Below are 20,754 nucleotides of genomic sequence, written 5' to 3'. Positions count from 1 at the left end.
TGAGAATCACTCCTTCATGTTCTTTTACGTAATGAGCTGACAAGTCAAAAGACAGTTCATCAACTGATAGTAAAGGAGAAACAAATGGCCAGAGACTCAAACAAATATCTCCTCAGCCACCACAGCACTAAATTGATGTCTCATTATGGAAGACAGACAAGATATGTATAAACTTTTCTCAAATTCAAAACAAAACATTCTCTCCAAACCTTACCATGAGTAAAATCTTGTTGGCAGGTATGCCTATATTAAACTAAAGGACTGCCAACCTCATACAGAAAATGTATTTTGTTTGGCTCTTCAACACAGCTTCAAAGATGTCCTGCAATGAAGTTCTGTTAGTTTCTTCCCTCCCTTAACACAGACTCAACAGAGCTACAAAATCCCCACAAATCAAACAAAAAAAATCCCAACAACCATCCAATGCCCCCAAAAAATCCTCCCACAGAACCAAAAACATCCTAGAGAGGAAATATATACTGATAAAATAAACAACTATTACACATAATAAACTAACAAATAATTGGTTAGGAGGTAAAAAAAACCAAAAAAACCCCAACCAATTTGAAGGTCTGGATTGATCACGCTGTAGATGATGCAAAAGAAAATTCTGATTTCAAATACATGAAATATATGTTAAGGAACAATCCTGACAGTAAGAATGTGAAGAAAAATATTAACTAAATAGAACTAGTTTTAAAGTTAAGAAGATCTACAGTTTGATGCCACAGGAGATCTGTATAAAATGTGACATACCATACTGCTATAGAGACACATTAACACACACACAGAGAAAAATGTAGTGATGCCACTTTACTGACAATGGAGGTACCAATTAATATCATTTAGATGGTGAGGCAGACTACTTCATGTCTAGATATTGGTATGTTTCTTTTTTAAATAGCAATATTGTCTTAAACAATGTAAGAGAGTTTAAAACAAAATAAGCCCCTACCAACCACCAAAAAACCCAAAAAGGAATAAATACAACATCCAAGATGCATTTCAGTTACCTTTACAAAGACAAACTTCCATTAAGCATCATAGTCTACCCACACTGATACTTTCATTATGTCATTCATAGCAGAGAAGGACTAGTGCTCAATTGCTTTGCTCCATGAAGCATTATTCTCTACAAGAAAATAAACTGCTTTCCAAGCTATAGTGCTTCTGATTTCCATACCTAAAGACAATTACTATAATCACAGAATTTTCTAGATTTACGAATGAGAACAATTACCACTGTCAAATTAATTTTCCAATTATTTTTTCTTTTTTTTAAACTACCCTATTAAAGTAGTTTAAGTCCCATTGTTAGAGGAAATAAAGCAAAATAGACCAAAATACTGACCCAAATGCATGACTGAGCACTGATTACAGCATCTTATTTGCACAGTCATGATGGCAAAGGACCGGTAAAGACTGGCCACCAGTCCTCTCAAGTACAACACAGTATTTACACTAAGTTTACCTACTCCTTTATCAGACCCTTGATTGAGAATTTCCTTCATTAGGCAAAATTATGATTAAGGTAACAATGTTGATGCTAAAGGATCACATTCACTTTTGCTTTGCCAGCACCAAACAGTCACAGTTCAGTTGTACAAGGTTTATTAGTTCTCTGCTTCCTCAAAGCAATGCCCACCACTGTCAATAGCATCACCCAGCAGCTGATGTATACATCTCCACTTCTGTATTTCCACTCCTGACCTCTACTGTCTACAATTGACTAGAAAAAGAACTTATGAAGAACAGCATATTTTCAAAAAGACTTTTTTATTGTTAGGACTCCCTTCCCTCAGCACTTTTAGTTAGGCATCATTGCATTGCTGCCAATAAAACTGAGTTGATAGAATGATAATCCCATGATAGAAGGAATACAAACTGACCTCACACAATAGCTACTTCTGTACACTCACTGCTGAGATTTCACAAGTAAATGACAACGGTCACAGCTTAGTCACTTCTGTGCTATACATTTCCATAAATTCTCCCCTCTTTAGATAAGAAAATGAACAATTCCTGCGTTTAATGTGCTAATTTAACTTTAATTATGTAGTCATGGGTTGAGCTGTCTGAATTTTATCATTTTAAATTAATAAATGAACACACAGAAACACATACTTGGCAATCAGAATACAGTTAATTTACTGTAGCTCATAATTGAAACGTACTGTCCTCCATCCAATTTTAAGTAAGAAGCAGAAGTGTTTTAGCAAGGCAATATACCAGCCTGTATCTCACTTTCTTGATTTCACAGCTGAGGGAGCTGTGTTTATTTTCATTTCAACTTCACTTAGTCATTATGGTAAAGGTACTTCAGAAGCTGAACTGTAGACTCAGTCACCAGCTAAGTCACAAAACGAAACCAGAAGAACAGCCATCAGTGACAGTTCATGAAGCTAAATGTAGAGTCTCTGGAAAACCTGCCAAAGTCACTGTGTAGATGGGCTAGGGCAATGCCTGCATTACAGCAGCAATCTGCTAGGAGGGGTTCCTCTAGGAAAGGGCTGGGTAGCAGTTACAAGTGAGTTAAAGGGATGTTGAACTCTGAAAAAGGGCAGAAGGATTATGGAACTCATAAGCATATGGAACACTAAAAGTAATCAACTAATCCACTGAAAAAAACCATACATTTCAGGTAATTATTACGTTTGAGTAAAAGAACAGTTTAGAAGGAAAGGACACGGTGAGGGGGAGGTGGAGTCCCTTCTTCCTTTTTTTTTTTTTTTGTTAAATAAAACAATACTTCACATCTTTTCAATTTAAAAACACCCAGTAAACCCCCAAACCAAAACAAGCAACAACCCAGAACCATTAAAATAAAATATTTTCCTGTTTCTCTTTCACTAGAGAGTTCCTGAGGCGGCAAATAGATAGACTCTCTCAACACTGAATAATCTAGACACAGATAATGAACAGCACCAAATAATTCCCAAGAGAAATTTTCAATCCACTATTACAAGGTTGGGTGAAAAAAAAAAAAAGCTCAAGTGCATCAAGAAGTAAATAGCAAGCAAACAGCAACAAAGAAGTGTTACAATGACATACTACTATAACATTTTATTTTGCAGACCTTGTGTGCAGGAATGAGGTTAATCAAAATCGAGTCCAGCAGCTCCTGAGTTACTCCATCGCCTTCCATGATGATAGAACTCATCAAATCCAGCATATGCATTTGTACCTTCTGGTTGTGGCTATTACTAAGATGATAAAGAATATTATCAGTACTAAATTTTGAGACTCCAACAAATATTATCCACATTGTTAAGAAACAATGTCTAACACTGTGCAGCTTGCCCTATCTTACATTCTCCACATCTCAAAACTCTCAAGTATTTTATGTGCCTTTCCTCTCTTAAAGAAAGCTTCAACAACCTAGAATACCCTGGCATTGCTTTAAAAGGAGAAAGAGAACATAAAGAAAATAATAACCATAGAAATAAAAATGTAGACAAACGAGTCAGAATGAAGTATAAAGTTGTAATGCGGACAAGAAATTTAAAACCACGTCTAGTCTAGACACATACTGCTCTGTATGGTCAGTAATTCACTCATTCACTTTCCCTGTGTCTCCTCATTTGAAGGAATAAAGATGTGTTCTACTCAGACATATTTACTTGCAGATTATGTAAGGATTCCATCTACCCACAAAACTGATGATACTTCAACAGTTTCATATACTCAAAGCAATTTAACTTACTTGATAACTGAAAAAAGAGTCCTAAAAAGCTGAATAAAAATTTCATTGCAATCTTCCAACTCAAAGCAGATGTTATAAGATTTAACCCAAGCTAAATTCTGAAACAAAAACAGGATAGTCAGGATATTACAGCTTCACATTAAATCACATAAATGTAATCACATTAGTTACTTCTTTTTTTTCTATTTAAGGAAAAATATTGTACAATAGAATGTAAATCCTTTGGGGAAAGGGGTTGGATTTGCATATAAAGAACTCTTAACACAAAGGGGCTTTGCAATACACATCCAGAAAAAACCTAAAACAGAATAATCTGATTTCTTATGTATTAAGACAGATTGGCAGAAGTTACTAGAATATTAGTCTACGTTTTCAGACTTTTTTCTTCATGCTATGAAACCAGTTTCAAACGTCAATAAAAGGTTTGCAAACAAGATACTGTTTCTAAATGCTCACTGCTCAACTCCCCCACACTTCTTGTTAAGAGTCATTTTTTCTAATCAATCAAAATCTTATACTCCTCTTATCATCAATATAAGCAGATCTGCATTTTATTTAGTATTCGATATCCTCTCTTAATGAGGTAATATAACCTTAAGGGTGTACAATATGAAAAACAATGTATAGACTTGTAAGATCAAGGCTAAATGTTAACAAATATCAATGAACGTATTAAATGCAAACAGAATTATAACTACTAAAGAAAGCACCTCACTGAACTTTGAAATCGGTGCAATTTACAGGATAAAAGAAATTTCCTAGGCATACTGGAACATCTGAAGAAAGACTGATTAAATTTCTTAGGCTTACAGAGTAAACACCATTTACTGAAAAATGAAAATTATTGTGTTACCTCTAACAAGTAAAAGTATCTGTTAAATTGAGGGCTCTTTGTGTCCTCCAAACCTTTTAATTGTCTTGTAATAAACAAGAATATGTCCTGTCAAAAAAAAAAAAAATAAAGTGTTTACAAGCTTGACTCAGTACAGAATAAAAACACAATCCTTTATTAGTGACATCTACCCACATTTCCAAACTCATGAGAACATTAAATTAATTTTTTTAGGTACTGGCAGAAAGTTATCAACACCACAGACACTGTCTGACCAGCACTCCTTTACAGATCTCTGGTCGGTGAAGTACTACACAGACTCACTGAACTAAAGCATCACTTTATTAAAACTGAACATCAGCATAGATGCAAGGAATTTTTTTTTCTCAGTTCTGTTGTCATTGTTTAGTTTTGTGTTTGGTTTAATTTGGGGGACATTTGTCAGTAAGAAAATCAGGTAGGAAGAAAGCCTTTACTTTATAAAGCATTTTTACCTTAAGTTTATCATGGGAAGTATATGGAGCTTCAGGAGCGTAGATACGAAAGATATCAGCCAAGCAACATGCTACAAGGAGGCGCACATCTTTATTGGGATTCCTGAGGAAGAATTCAGATGCAAGGTGCAAGGCTAATGGGAGATACTGTTGCTTCTCATCCTCTGAGTCCTGGTCCATATCCATGAAGGTTTTTACCACCATCTGAAAAACACAGGAAAAACAACCCTATTTGAGTGCTTTCAGCTTTTATTCCTAATTACTAGACAATAGTTTCTCAAAGGAGGCGGTGCTATCAATATGCATGCCACCACATAGTCACAGTACTATTATTTTTTTCTTAGGACCAACATCAGAAAAAGAGAAATGTTAATCTGATTCATAAAGGCTTATTGAATTTGAAACTTTAAACTAAGATACTGGGGGCAAAAAAAAAGCTTTACAGCTCTGCTTATTTTATATTTTATTATTGTTAACCTGAGGTGCAGCACAGGAACTGCTGTACCTCGTTGAGGTTGGAGATGGCAGCATCTCTTCATCAAAGCAGTCCCACACCACTTCAGACTGAGAACTTATTTCAGTATAGACAGTACAAGGAGCTGTGAGCCATCTGGCCTAACGTATAGGCCACAGTACAATGCGGCTGCTTTAAGGGCTCCTCCCAAGATCTGGGAGGAGCCCAAGAGACCAGTCATAAGTACTGCCTGTATCAAGGCACAGAACTCAAGGACTACATATGCAAAATCCTTTTATCCAGCTTAAACAAACTAGACACTAAGTATGAATTTATTTCCTCATGTAAAACATGTCTAAACACTGTAGATTTATTTTGTGTACTGAAAACTACATCTATTGCTTTATCTATATAATGGGAAAAAAAATCAACTATGTGGTTTCCTTGTTTATTCCAGCACAGCTAAGAACTACTAATTGAAATGCCACCAAAATTGCTTATTTCTAATTATTACACAACTCCAGTTACTTGAAACATCTCAACAGAATGATTTGGCAAAACTGAAAGTGAAAATCTAGTTTGAAGAAATAAAAAGTTTCAAGTTGAATTTTGTAATAGCGTCTGTTAAAAGGATGAGGATAACTTTCATGATACCAGTACTGCATGAGGAGATGTGCTTCAGATTCTTAGTATGACATGAGCCAAATTGGGCTTTGGTGTCCCATTCCTCCATGTCACTTCAGCATCCTTAATGTTAAAATTTTGAAGGACTGCCATATTGCATAACAGCAGGATTTAGTATACCCATTGCAGACATAGTATGCACAGCATGCACATTAAAGAGATAAAAGAGAAAGCAGAATGCTAAGTCTTGATGAGTCAAATTTGCCTCTGGAACATTAACAGTAAAACACAAGAGGAGGTTGAGCTCACACAGCTAACAAAACACATCTCTTACCAAAATTCTTTTGTTATCACGTCATTCAAATGGTACTAGGGTTGTTTCTCGATTATTAAGCATGCCCCTACTTCCAACATGAGAACACTATCTTTCAGCTTTACCTTCTCCCTGAGTTTCAGAACAGTTTTAAACTCAGTAGATCTTAAAAAATATAATAAATGTTTGACAGCAATCTTTCCTACAATACGTTACTTAAAACTCCTCAATTCCTGTTAGGTGTACAAGTACGTTCCTTTGTGAAACAACTTACAGCAAAACCAAAAAAAAAAGATCAAGAAAAAAGAGAAAAAACCCAAACAAAATAAGAGAATTTTACAGCCACAGCCCATATAAACCTAAATTATACCTGCACTAGCATGTTTCTCTAACATGCTTAAGCAGTCTAAAGAACAAAACCATCTTTCTATTGGATAACACAGGTATGTCTGTTAGTTTCACACATCACCTGTCATTCCTAGATAACACAATTTTTCAAATCCCCAGATAATAGTTTTTATAACATACCAGATGGTTTCAAAGAAGGTTTAGAAAACAAAACAAAAAAAAAAAAAATAAAAAAAGAAAAGAAAAAAAGAGAAAAACCTAAAAGCACCATCCCTGCCACCTCCTCCAAATCCAGGAAAACACAAAAGACTAGCAGCCACTACCACACCAAAAAACAACATGATGGAAAGCCAAAAAGACCACATTCCATTCTCTCTGCAGGTGGCAGGACAAGGAATAATGATCTGCAGCATGGGATTTGGATAACTGTTACTGAAGGCTTTAAAAACAAAGCCGAAAAGGCAAAAAGATCTGTAGATCTTCCCTTGGAGGACTGACAATAAACTGCATCTGTACCATGAAATCTTGTCCCACTCAAGTTTTTTCCAGTCATTTGATTAATTTTTATAGCTATATAAATGATCTTTTGATCTTAAGTCTGATCTCCCTTTTCCCCATATGAATCATAAGCTTTATAACCAGAATACCTGTTTTCCTAGACTTGGATCTCTCTTCTGGTTCTCATACTCATACGATAATATGCATAAATCTTGCATATATCCCTTCTCTGATATGTCTAAACCAGACAAGGTAAGGCAGCATAGTGCTGTGAAAACTTGCACAACATTCAGCTTCAGCAACAAAATGTAAGAATATTCTGAGATTAAAGTAAACTAGTCTTTGGTACTGTTTTGTCTGAACACAAGAATAACAGAGGAAAATCCATAGGACCTGTCAGCAAATATCCATAAAATCTCATTCTATTTGCCTGCAAAGCACTCCCTGATATTTCTTTTCTATTACAAAACAACACTTGGACAGTAATTGGACCATTGGCAAGGTGCAACTGTTATATAACATACTGATCTATGTTTTCTCCATTCTTTCTTTATAGTCTCATATCTGCTTATATTTGTGTGTTATCTTTTGTTCTATTATAAAGTCTTTGTTGCATGACATTCTGTTTATGGCATGAACAAAAATTTATCACAATAATACCTTGGTCTTTATTTGGATCCCAGATACCAAAGTAATACAAAATACGTATAGAGTGCACAAAATATCTAGTATAATGTTAATATATTATTTTCAGTATTTGTAAACTACACGGGGTTATACAATTATTAAAAGTGTGAAGTAAATTCTTGCTAGTAGCAGGACACATGGAAGATTTGGGGAAAAGGCAATTAATTGCATTTAAGTACAATCAATAAATTTGTTGGACACTGTCATCACAGTTCAAAGTAATTCTCCACATTTCTTCAATATACACAATTAACTATATCTAAAATCCAACAGCCTAGGAGTAGTCTCTATAGTCCAGAAACTACTGGCACCAATTAAGGTATTACACGGCAGAATTATTTCCAAATCCCTGCTAACTTACATATGAGATTAATTGTTAAAACAGAAAAGAAAAAGAAGTCCAGACATTAGATACAATATATGTTTGGCTCTTTACACTTGCTAGAAAGTCAAGAACTCACTCAAAATTTGGCCAGTTACAAGACTGGTACTCTTGCCTGAAAAAATTAGTTACCAAGCAACTATTAAGATAGTTACTTAAGTCTTTAGAAGTATAAGATAGTGCATGTTTAATGAAATCACTTCTTTGTAATAGAAACACAGAGTACAACAACAGTTCCATGGTTTCCTGGGGTACTCCTGTCTTCCTCTGCAGCCATCCAGTGTCTTGTTTCCAACATCATGGGAACTCCCTTCCCTTCTTCCCCCTATGTTTAAACCAAGCCTAATGCAAAGTCTTTCTCTACGACTATAGTTCACATAAACATCCAAAATACAAAGAAACAAGCTGACAATGTACTGCAAGTTATTTTCTGTGTTAAGGTCTGACTAAGAAAAATTACTTCTAATCACCTGGGATAGGTATTACTAGGGATACAGGATCATTACAAATATTAAGGTTAAGCATATTTACCCAGCCCTTCATAAAAATCTTTCTTACTTGTATTGTAGCCATACATTTCCCGACACAAATTACCGGCTTTCTCAGAGGAATTTTAAGAAAAAACTCACAACAGCATGCAAGTTACATGATATCTAATAAATACTGATAATAGCTTATGAAAAACTGCGCATAATTGGTTCAGAAAGATTTTCATAGCTAAAAGTTTTTAGTCATACCACTACAATATCAGTTTTGTGACAGCTAGAAATTAATCTATTAAAAGAATCTGTTCATTAAACTGAAAACCTGAAAAAAACCTCAACAAAAAATCTAAAGCCCAAGTAATTTAGGGCTTTACATTATTTTTAAACCCAAACTGGAAACCACTCATGTAACTAATGTCACACATAAATGTAACAATGAGGGAATATGACCAAATAAGCTCAAAAAAATTCAAGCCTACAGTTAATATTTCACTGAACCAGAGGGAAGAAAAAACAGAGTTGCAAAGAGAAGACATGAACTGCTACTGTGTTATTTTTCATAAGAATATGTGTGTTGAGAAAATCTTCTTTGTTAAAGTTATCGAAGAAAATTATATTCAAGATGTCATCTGATCCACCCTAACGACCCTTGTTCTAATTGCAAAATCAGCCCAAAACAAACAAAACCCCGTTCCATTTCCTCTTTGTATTAAGGTTTTCATTTTAGGTCTCAAAGGAGTTTCAACTTCCTAAAGATTTGATTCAATCATGAGATTTCTCTAGCAGAAGTACTTATTTCAGAGTTGGGTATTCATTATTATCATGCTAAACCAGTTTTTATTCCAGGAAGAAGTGATAAAACTGTAACAGGAACTCACGACTTTTTCAAATTACAGTACTATTGTCTAAATGAAGTCTTGCTGTACAGTCAAAACAACCCTAGCTAGAGCACTAATATTAATTTATATAAAATCCTAAAGGCTTGGTAGCTTCCATCACAGAAAATTGTTACTGTCCTCTGTGCAAAGAGAAGTCAGAACAGTATTATTTAAACCTATTAATGTAACATCATTCATTCTTTTCCAAACAATTAAGCATTCCATTAAAACACTAATTGCTAACAAATGTAAACAAAATACAGCTATTCACATTTACAATTAAATTCATTCTGCACTGCTTTTGATTTAATGCATCTCCATTAAGTTATCATATGCTTTACTTCAGTTAGCTTGCAAAAACAAAGTGTTAAAATTACTCTAGAAATTTTCTTTATTGCAATTTTTATCATAGTACCTTGAAATTCCAATTATTAAACCAAGATTTTACTCTCCTAGGCTCTGCAAACATAAGTGAAATGCTTCGATTATAACATTGGGGTTGATACAGAAACGCAAATGAGCAAGAACAAGAGTTAAATGAAGAGTGCTAACACGAACATATCGAAAATTAAATCATTTTTAACTTCCAGAGAGATGTTTATTCAACTGCATAAAAACACATACTGTGCAAGACAGTTAGTTACTCTGGGCTACCCTTTCACCCCTTAGGAGAGAAACGCACAGACCACAACTGAATTCAAGCACGGATGACTATGACGACATCAGCTCAGTTGTGCCCTGGAATTCTCTGTGCTGACCATGAAAACAGATCAGTGTGACCAGATGCCTGAAATGAGGCAAGATCAGCTCTAACTGTAGCTTCTTCTGAGACTGTCAGCTTTTGAATTGCATTGAAACATACACCAGAGGTTGCCAAAGTGGTGTTCACAGCCTGCTCACACCTCATACACCGCAGTTTATATGTAGCCTGTTTTCCAAGACAGTAAATCAGCAATGGTAGCTTGCCCTTACATGACTCAGCTGCATGTGGCTCTTGTGCAAGAGCTGTGTGTCAGATAAGAGCACTTTTTGCCATTCAGATCCTGGTTTGTGTTTATTGAACATGTAGGTTCAAGTGTATGTTTTGTTGGATCAGGAGGCTCAGCTACTGCTGAACCATACTGACGATTCCCAGTACTGTAGGGACGAGAGCTTTATAAACAGAGGCACCAGGGTGCCCTCAGAGAGTAGACTCAAACAGGAAGAAGCAGGTAAATCTAGGAAAGCCTTGCTGTAGTTGACAGGTCAAATACAAACCTCCAAGCTGGTGACAACATAGGGGAAAGTGTGTACAGGTTGCTTCTGTTTTACTGGTTTTACAACAGCTTATTCATAGCATTCCAAAAGTAATACTGAACCATCCTTGGCATGTAAAAAGACTGAGTAAAGATATATTTAGAAATTCCCCTTGCAATCACTGAAAGATGAAATGTAACAATTAAGAGAATTAGATACCATTTATTGTTATAGGAATAATATTAGAAGTTAACTTTAGTACTAAGTTTTATGGAAATACAAAAGATATTTGCAGGTAAAACTTTCCCAGGTTGACATCAGCCCAGCTGCCTCTTCAAGAGCTTGGACACTTCAGGGAGAGATGGCAAGAGAAGGCTGCAGTTTCCAACTCTGCCATAAAAGCATTTTTACTTTTTTTCCTCACATGGTTTAAGTATCTTAAATATTATGAATGACCATTGTCACTAGCTATTCACAATAAATTATATTCTTTGGCTAAGATCTAATTGTAAAATACAGCAAAATCCACAGACGTGTATCTGAAAACATACTTCTACGTGATGCAGATTTAGGATGAGAAGTACTGATCTCAGATACAGTCCTATCTATCAGCTGGAAACACCAAATATGGAAAAATGGAAATTACTGTGTGGATAGAAACAAAAATAAAAGACCTCAAAATATTAAATGATTATTATTATTTCAGCATCTTTAAAGACTTGATGAATGAAATCACAAACTAAGCAATACAAGTTTTGTAAAAACAATATATGAGAACAATATATTATATGAGAACAATAGAAATACCAAAAATTAATCATCACTAAGTGGTCATATGATTAGTGCTCAAAACCAAGAACTTACATTATTAAGAATTTATCAGCTGGAAACAACAGGAGAGGAGAAAGATGGATATTTTAGATATTACAAGCCACCAACAGGCTATGTACAAGAAAACAATACAAATGCAATTCCAGGATATAACAGATTTAGTATTTCCAGTCAAGGAAAGGAAAAAACAGCAATATAATTAATGAAATGCTAAAAATACTAAATGCTAATTTGAAATACATCACTTAGGTCAGATTACCCTCATCGATTAAAAAAAAAAAAATCATTCAAAATAGGAAAGGTAGGGAAAGTGACTACCAAAGAAGTCTCAAATGCCTTTTCTTTGTCAGATGATATTTATGAGACTCTAGCTTGCCTAATATACCAAAACATCAGCCAAAGGTCTCTCTTTTAATATGCCTTAAATACAGCACTGATATTTATGCTCTGGAAAAACACGTGCAAGAAGCAGTGGGTAGAAATGTACCAGCAGCATCTCCAGTCTGAGAACTAGGGCCACTTTCTGACCATAAAAGCATAAGCTCTGGGGCACTGTCTTCTCATAGGGTTTTGCATCAAACAATTCAGGGCCCACATTTATCACAGTCGAAACTAGACAAGTAAACATATGAATCAAGTGAAGGGCATATGTGATTCATAGAAACAACGAATTGCAAAGGAACTAATGCTATTTTGTGAAGTTTTGCTCTTGTCATTAATAAAAAGAGAAGTAGCACTCCCTTCCTGGTATTGTTAGTAACTCCTGAAAAATAAATTGTACTGCCTGATTTCCACTACAAATTCCATCTTTAATCTGTACTCTCTGACAAGACACTTAAATGGCTCTGAACAACTTAGGGACAAAAAAAAAAAAAACAAACCAAACATGTAACAAATGCAAATATGCAAAACATACTGGTGCAGTCTCTGGGGCTAAGACTAGTTGCTTCTTTCTTTATACTCTGCTCCACAAGTGAAGCCAATGGCACTGGGGTTTTAGATGAGACTGCAGACATGTCACAAGAAACGTAAAGCATGTGCTGGAACAGTAATGGCAGCCTGTATAGTAATACCCCTCTGACCAGGCAAGCAGTTTAATGAGCTATTCATCCCCTGTGGACCAACCTTTGCTGAGCTTTTCTTTGGAGGTTTGGCCAACTGCCAGATCACGAACAAAGAATTCATAGACTTGGAATTCACCACTATCTTCATACTAGTAAACCAGCACATTCTGTATAATTTTACTTACATCAAGAAACTCAGATTATTTTCCAGGTGTCCAAATGATAAATAAATCTGACATATGAAAAAAAGAAGAAAGACTGACTACTTCTTGTCACAAAAACAGTATACAGAGGAATTCATGAATGAAGTAATTGTCTCAATACATGTGCTTTTAATTAACTACATAATGAATATAAATATCGTACACATACAGCATCACAATCAAACCAGGACAACTATTGTTACCAGTTAGGAAGAGAGGTTGTACCATTAACCACATACTGTATCTCCATAATTAACACACAGCAGAATTCCAGTTCTGCAGTAAATCTAGAAGCTTCCTCAAGTAACATAAATACAATAGCTGGGAGGAAAAAGCAAATAAAATTAGAAAAATGAAGTGCCTTAATCTAAAGTATCTTTCATAGTACGAATCAGAACATGCTATTTAAACAGTGGTTGAGTATTTTGCCCCGTGAAGTCAGTCATGTAACAGTGACATCTTCATTATATTAGCTTGCATGGACTGCTGCAAAGACAATATGCTCCCCAAGATTACAACATCACAAAAGGAAGTAAAATTGTATCCTTCCTGCCCAGCAGAAGATAATCCTAATACTGTTATCACTGCATGTGATAACTCTATGGCCATGAACAAGCCCATGGGGGGGGAAATCAGAGACACTATGTAAAAAGAAAATACCACGTGTCCTTCCTTACTACAATTAGGATATAAAATAAAACATCATGCTTTGAACTATTTTAGACAGTATCACTTGACTGAAAAATTTTATTGTAGTGAGATTTAGAGGATTAAAAAAAATGTATACAATCTCAGCTCCTTTACTGTATGTAGTAGCAAGGTGCTTTTTCCTCCAAGGCAAACTGTAACTCAAAGCCAAGTCTATTTCTTTTGTCTTTAATGAAGTACACTATGCTTCATGTAAGAACATCCTGTAAGTTCATTTATATCCAACTGTTGTAACAATGAGATCTTTTTAATCTATCCCCTCCTTTGAAATGAAGACTATTTTAAGCTGTTATAACAAGGGGAAAAAAAACCAACACCACTCCATCAAAACAGGCTGTGCTTTTTTTTGTTATTAAAATATTAAAATTTGTCATTAAGGAGAAAGTAGATTATAACCAACTTTAAATAGTCTGGAATTCAATAGAATTTCCCTTATAACTGGCTGGGTCAAGTACTTTCTTATGGTTCCATACACACTGACAGGGTCAAAAACGTCAAAGGAAGATGAAACACAGAAATTCAGATCTGTTTGGCAACCAGGAGCCACAGCAGTATATAGTTCAAAACCCCCTCCCAGTAGCTATGGTTTTGGTTCCAGACAACATGGAGATCCAGTTTAACCACTTGCTGCCACCATCTCCTTCTCCTTTTCCCATTATCTATCTTGTCTTGCTTCTAATCATGCAGTGCCACCACATATTTTGCACTGGCCCCAACATTTGCGGAATAGCTCCGTGAGTCAATTTAACTTACTGATTTGGCTGAAAACCTTCTCAGAGTCGTGCATAGTGTTCTGACAGGCCTAGTTAGATCATAGACAGATCTGATATGTTCTGGAGCCAAGAGAAGGGAAGGTAGATAGAATTCAATAACCGGGACTAGGGAGGGAAGATAATTTTAGCCTTCTGGTACATCTTAACTCTTAACAAACAAGCTAATAGTCACAAATTCTTAACCTTAATAGTGGCAAGCATCTGAAGCCTGAGATGGGAGACCCTACTAGTCCCCCAGAAAATTTACCTTCAAATTGGCATAAGATGTGATCACTGATCATTTTAAATTCAAAGTCTCAGAAATATGCTGTTACAGTAATTTCCAAAACTTGCATCAATCCTAAAGGCTTCCACTGGATTCACTCCACTCACATAAATTATTTGACTTAACAGACATTTTGTGAAATCTTTCTTGGTTGTGATCAAACCAACTCCCCTCATCATGTTTCCTGTTTCCCAATCAGCTAAAAGATTTTCAGGTGTGCAGAGCACTGCCTAACCTTAGGACACCGGATGGTTTGTCGTTAACAATAATTATATAAATTTACATTTTGCTTACAGTCAGCTTTTGATGCATGACAAATATTTGGCTACTCACCCCAAGTCCCTTTAAAGTAATTTTAACAAAAGAAACATTGAGAAGTACTGTTAGTTTGACCTTACCGTATTGAAATTCTGTAAGTCTCTTGTCATAGAATCATAGAATGGTAGAGGTTGGAAGGGACCTTTAGAGATCATCTACACCAATCTCCCTGCCAAAGCAGGCCCACCTGAATCAGGTCACACAGTAACACGTCCAGACCAGTTTTGAAGACCTCCAGAAAAAGAGACTTCACAGCCTCCCTGGGCAGCCTGCATCTTACTTTTAAACTGTTTCAAACAATTTTCTATGACACAAGCTGTAATATTGTGGATTAAGTCACACATTTAACAATATACATATATTTGTTCTCAAGTAACATGAATTAAAAGACAGCACACATATTTATCAGTACATTTTCTCTTCATAATCATGATACTTACTATCTCTTACAAATCCATGGTTTCAGCGAGGTGCCATAGGACCAATTTTAGCTATATTTTTTAAAATTAATTCAGTCTTCAGCAATCTCTAGTCTCTGTTACTGGAAAGATTTGTAATGGGATTCTTTCCAATTTTCCTGCCAAAGTTTAACAATTGCTTAAGGACTCTAAAGAAGGTTCATAAATTAAAACACTTAAAGTCTTTTAAGTTCTCAGATACTTAGCTTCTACATATATAGGTATATAACAAAAAGAGACTATTTGCAGAGACTAAAACCAGTATATTCTTTAAACATTCTAAATGTTAATTCAAGACATCATCAGTTAGAAGCATTTCATTAAATAAGCTTTTTCCCCTAGGTATACTAGCAAGTGTTATATATGGCTGGGGCAAACCCAAAAATTTCTTTAAACCATATTCTCCACAGTGCAGGAACTTTTATTTCCATATGAAGTTTCACCAAGTACGTTGATAATAGTCTCCAGATGTGAGAGAGAAGATTCTTTATAACCACCAGCTCACTGTTGTGTGATAATTCATTTCCTCTTCCAAAGACAAGGTGGTGCTGGACAAGAGCAAGAATGGCATTTTAATTTCTACTGTGAACTGACAGCAAGGATTCATTTTTAAGTAAATATTTAGGCTCAGTTCTGTGTTATGAGTTTCACATTAAAACACAACTAGAAGGCTATGTCTTCAGCAATACTGATGTTTTAAAGACTATATCCTTAACTATTTCTGTGCCATGGTGCAGGTACGTCCCATGGCACACCACACAGTGTTCCTCAGTCATCAAGAAGCAGGGGGTGTATGAAATACAGGAATATCAGGCTCTTTTTCCTGATTGTGCTCCAACACAACCAATAAAATGAGACCAAAACATTGTTGGGTTTTTTTTTCTGATAAAACACAATCATTCTATTTCAGCACCCTGCTAAATTGGGGTGAGTTGCAAGCTTGCTATACCTACCAAAGCAGAAAAGTGTGCAAAATATTTGTACCTTGTTCTTTAGCTCTGACTGCACAATCAGCAACAGTAAGAGAATAAATTAAAATTTCTTTCATAGAAATCATTCAATGACTGGCAATTACATGTAATATCACAATACTCAGCAGCAAAAGAAAGTATCAAGGTAAACAAGAAAACACTCTACAGCCACAGCATTTATTTTACAGTTTCTCTAGGAGCCAGATTATGCTGAGCCTGATGACTGAACATTAGGAGGCAATGAACCCATATCTAATGATAAAACTGCACTGAAGAACTCTATGTGCTTATCTTCTACTGTAGTCTTAATACAGGACTATCATATTAACACAACTACTATCTAGAATGCAGATGTCGGTTTCCATTCCCATGTGAAAGGCTGGATGAAAATCAGAACTGTAAAACTGTTTTGATATTTTGCAATACTACCAACAAGGAATGATGACAAAAAACCCCCCTAACCAACAGCATATCAAACCAGAACCTGCTCCCCAGGAGGCACTGGCTGACATGGACATTCCTATTCATCTTACTCCAGCAAACTCCAGTTATCAGCAGGTGGTGTACCAGCTACTGTACTCACTGAATCAGATACACTGCTGCCACAAATTTTTATTCAGACAAATTAGCTTTCTCCAATGAAGCACTACTTTACCAGAAAATGTTGCTACCCCTTGAGCACTATTATCTATATTATTAACAAAGTTTTCTCTTTAGGCAACTACCAAGCTCAAAAATAGGGCACTCTACAATGGACTGCAGGCAAAATGCAGAAACTTGCTTACTTTGTATGTAGCTGATGGTTTTACTTTATTTTTAAGTAGACACATTAAACACAAAGTTTCTGGAAATTCTTAAACGATGGGGAAAAAATGATGCATAAAAAGTTGGACCTGAAACATATCTGGAGCTGCTTCCTGGTTACAAGTCTTATTTAATTCTTTCATAGGGAGGAATAAAATTATATATAATTAGCACATGGAAAGTATTGTGTTTGTAGAGTTCCTTCAATAAACTTAAATAATTTTACTCTGAATAACTACAATTATCCCTGCTAATAAAGACTGAGTTCTGATATGTTAAAAGAATAAGATTTTAAAGACATTTTCCATTTTAAACTTTCTCTATAAATTAGGATGGGAGACTAAAGGAAAAAATAAAATATGCCAATATTGCTGATATAAAGATATGAAAATCAAATCCAGAGCTCAGCAACATGATGATGGTAAAGAGATAATGATTATATTTAGGATACTCATTTTCTGATAAATAAGCTTGGAAAATGCCTATTGTGAGCCTTTGTATTTATTACAATGTAGCTAGCAAAGAACAATATGAAAAATATTGAATAAATTAAATTTGTAATATTATCATAATTGCAAGTATTAGAAGTGTGAAAAAAATCTTTCAAATGTAATATATTATCCACAAAAAGCACTTTGGAAGACTTTACATGACAATATTTAAAATGTTATTTTTAATCTTTTTCTGGTTCATTTTATGTCACAATATTTCACATATGAAGGTAGACTTCCTTTTTGTGTATAGGAATGAGGTGCATTTGTATGTCAAAGGAAAAAAAGAAAAAAGACAAAGGCAAGAGACTGAGGAAAAGAAAGAGAAAACATGGTCACTGGACTATGTTTTCACTTGGTTCTAATTCTGCAAAACATTTTAATATTTTCAAGTCACACAACTATGCTGAGCTGATAAAACTATCTCTCATCCAAAATATATATCATATTCTCAAAAGCAAGACCTTTTTTTTTCCACCTAATTAAAGGACCAAAAAAAAGATGACTGCTTTTACCAAGCTCTACAACACCTTTCTGGAATAGCAGTAGTATTTTAGAGGACAATAAGTTACCTCCCAGAGTTGTGGTGGCTTTATTGATTTTCTGAAGTTATTTTAATTTCAGGATAATAAAATCTTGTCTGGGAATTGTTTTCTAATATTTTGAAAACATTAAGTAACTCCTGATTTCCTCCACAGAGTTCTGTAACCATTTTGCCTATCTCTTCCATCAAATTCTTGTCTTGTGGATAGCTAGAATATGCCCTAACTGCTGTACCTGTCCCTCAACATTCCTCATATGTAATCACAGTTTTATAGCTAGTGATCTAGCTATGATAAGAAGCAAGCAATATATCACATATAGTGTTAAGGCAAGGTGCTTTTTTTTGAGAAATTTCAACCCCAAAAGTACGAAACAGCACCAAAGTCAATCCATTTCTTGAGGTTACGTCCCTAAAGTTAGTATAATACCTAGTTTAATACTTTATTTCTAATAAAGTATTTTGTTACCCACTAAATCTCACAGTTTCTTTGACTCTCATAGTACAATTATTTAAAATTATTCAATAAATTCTGCCAATACAAAGGTTCCACTACTTTAAGACAGTGCATACACCGCAGCAGCGAGTAGCTTTTGTCACTTGAAATAGCTGGAAGATGCAGCTGATTCCCTTTATAAGATTAGACACCTGAAACAATACCTGCCTGTACCTCAAACATGAACACAAATTTAGTACCCATTGGCAGAAGAATTGGTCATCTCATAAATATCTGCATCTGTAATAAAGAAACACTGCCAGAGAAATCCAAGAAGCTTACAAAGAAGGCAGCAGCAGGACTTGACTCAAAATTACAATTGCCTTGAACACCTACGAAAGCACACTCTTTACCAAGAGTACTGGATTGCAGTAGTCTGAAGCCACAAGCAAGAATAATGTGTCATTGTTTAAAAGTAATCTTTGTTGCTCTGACTCAAAAATTGAACAGAGATTCAACTTCACTTGCTCAGCTGAAGTGACCTCAATAGTCCATACTATTGCTAGAGATTTAAAAAGCTGCTAAGATATTTTAAATATATATATAACAATGATTGAGAAAGTTGAAATAAGGTGAAATTAAAATAATTAAAAGAACACAACAGATCTCTCTCACATACAAACTCTGCAGGAGAATGAGAATTACTTGACCAAGTAATTGTCAAAATAAACAACCTGAATTTTCTTAAGCACACATGAAGCATTACATAAGCACAATACTTAATTTTTCTATCTAAAACCATTCTAGACTGTATTGTTATTGCCTTCAGGTCCTGAATCTCACATAAAGTTCTTGTATTTGACTTAACCTTGCATATACAAGGCTTTTTTTTACTCTTCATAAGCCAAAACAAGACAAAAACCATTTAATTCTGTGAGGGTGACAGAGCACTGGCACAGGCTGCCCAGGGAGGTTGTGGAGTCTTTTTTCCTTAGAGGTCTTCAAGACCTGTCTGGACACGTTCCTGTGTGACCTGATCTAGGTGGACCTGCTTCTGCTGGGGGGGTTAGACTAGATGATCTCTAAAAGTCCCTTGCAACCCCACCATTCTATGATTCATGTTCTGTAGGTTGCTTTTTTTTTTTTTTTGGCATGTTCTTTTATTTATTTTTTTTAAATCACCCCCATGATCGTCACATGCAGGCCACATTTCAGTAGCACACCGGAACACTTACCAAAAATACTATGGAATGTACCTTGCTACATTAGTTTTCTTACCCTTCCACCCTAAAAAACAAAATGCAATAGTGCGGGTTTTGCTTCAGTTTGTTTGTTGGGTTTGGTTTGTTTTGTTTTGGTTTTTTTGTTCAAAAGCAAACAATCTTCAACATATCTCCACTGCAAGAAAGGAAGACTTTAGATATGCACCACTTTGGTCTACAGATTGCAGAGGTTTGAAATAGCCTTCAATAGCAGCAGGACTTCATTGAACATTCTAAAAATGCTGCTGGCTAAGATTTATGATCAGGAAACAAAAGCTGCCAATCACAATCTTTAGAGCCTAAAACTGAGGCATTAAGCTGAAGTCATTTAGCACCTTAAAGAAAAAGGCTGAGACTTAGTTTTGGACTATGAATTTTACGGGAAATTAGTGTAAGAGACAACAACAAGTTGCTGCCCAAGAAACCTATATTGAAGAAAACTCTTCAGTACTTGTATTAGTCACAAAATACTGATAAATTCGTGATGAGATTAGTCACAGAATTCTGTTCCATGTGTTGAGAGCAAATAACCATAATCTGGATAGAGCTGAAATTCCTTGACAAGTAACCAGATGTTTTTTCCAGATGCTATTATTAGCAGTTTCCTCACTAGTGGCAAGTAATGCCCTATACTAAGGACCAAAAAGAAGTAAGTACACTAAGGGGAAACATCCAGCAAAGGAAACTGAAGGATG

The 20,754-nt window shown here is 35.2% G+C and overlaps 1 protein-coding gene across 2 annotated transcripts in view; it reads right to left on the bottom strand.

Moving 5' to 3' along the window:
- The window catches only part of PDS5A (PDS5 cohesin associated factor A), a 79,946-nt gene that overhangs the window by 44,329 nt on the left and 14,863 nt on the right, over positions 1 to 20,754 (bottom strand). For both annotated transcript variants that reach the window (XM_061992593.1, XM_061992594.1), the window contains exons 3-6: positions 5,030 to 5,233; positions 4,557 to 4,643; positions 3,704 to 3,801; positions 3,077 to 3,203 (exon numbers count right to left, since the gene is read on the bottom strand). In XM_061992593.1, the coding sequence (XP_061848577.1) occupies positions 3,077 to 3,203; positions 3,704 to 3,801; positions 4,557 to 4,643; positions 5,030 to 5,233 (516 nt within the window). The remainder of the gene's footprint in view (positions 1 to 3,076; positions 3,204 to 3,703; positions 3,802 to 4,556; positions 4,644 to 5,029; positions 5,234 to 20,754) is intronic.

This window comes from Colius striatus, chromosome 3 (genome assembly GCF_028858725.1).
Source record: "Colius striatus isolate bColStr4 chromosome 3, bColStr4.1.hap1, whole genome shotgun sequence".
Lineage (NCBI taxonomy): Eukaryota > Metazoa > Chordata > Aves > Coliiformes > Coliidae > Colius > Colius striatus.
The sequence above is the reverse complement of the archived record's forward strand: the minus strand, read 5'-3'. Positions and strand labels throughout refer to the sequence as shown.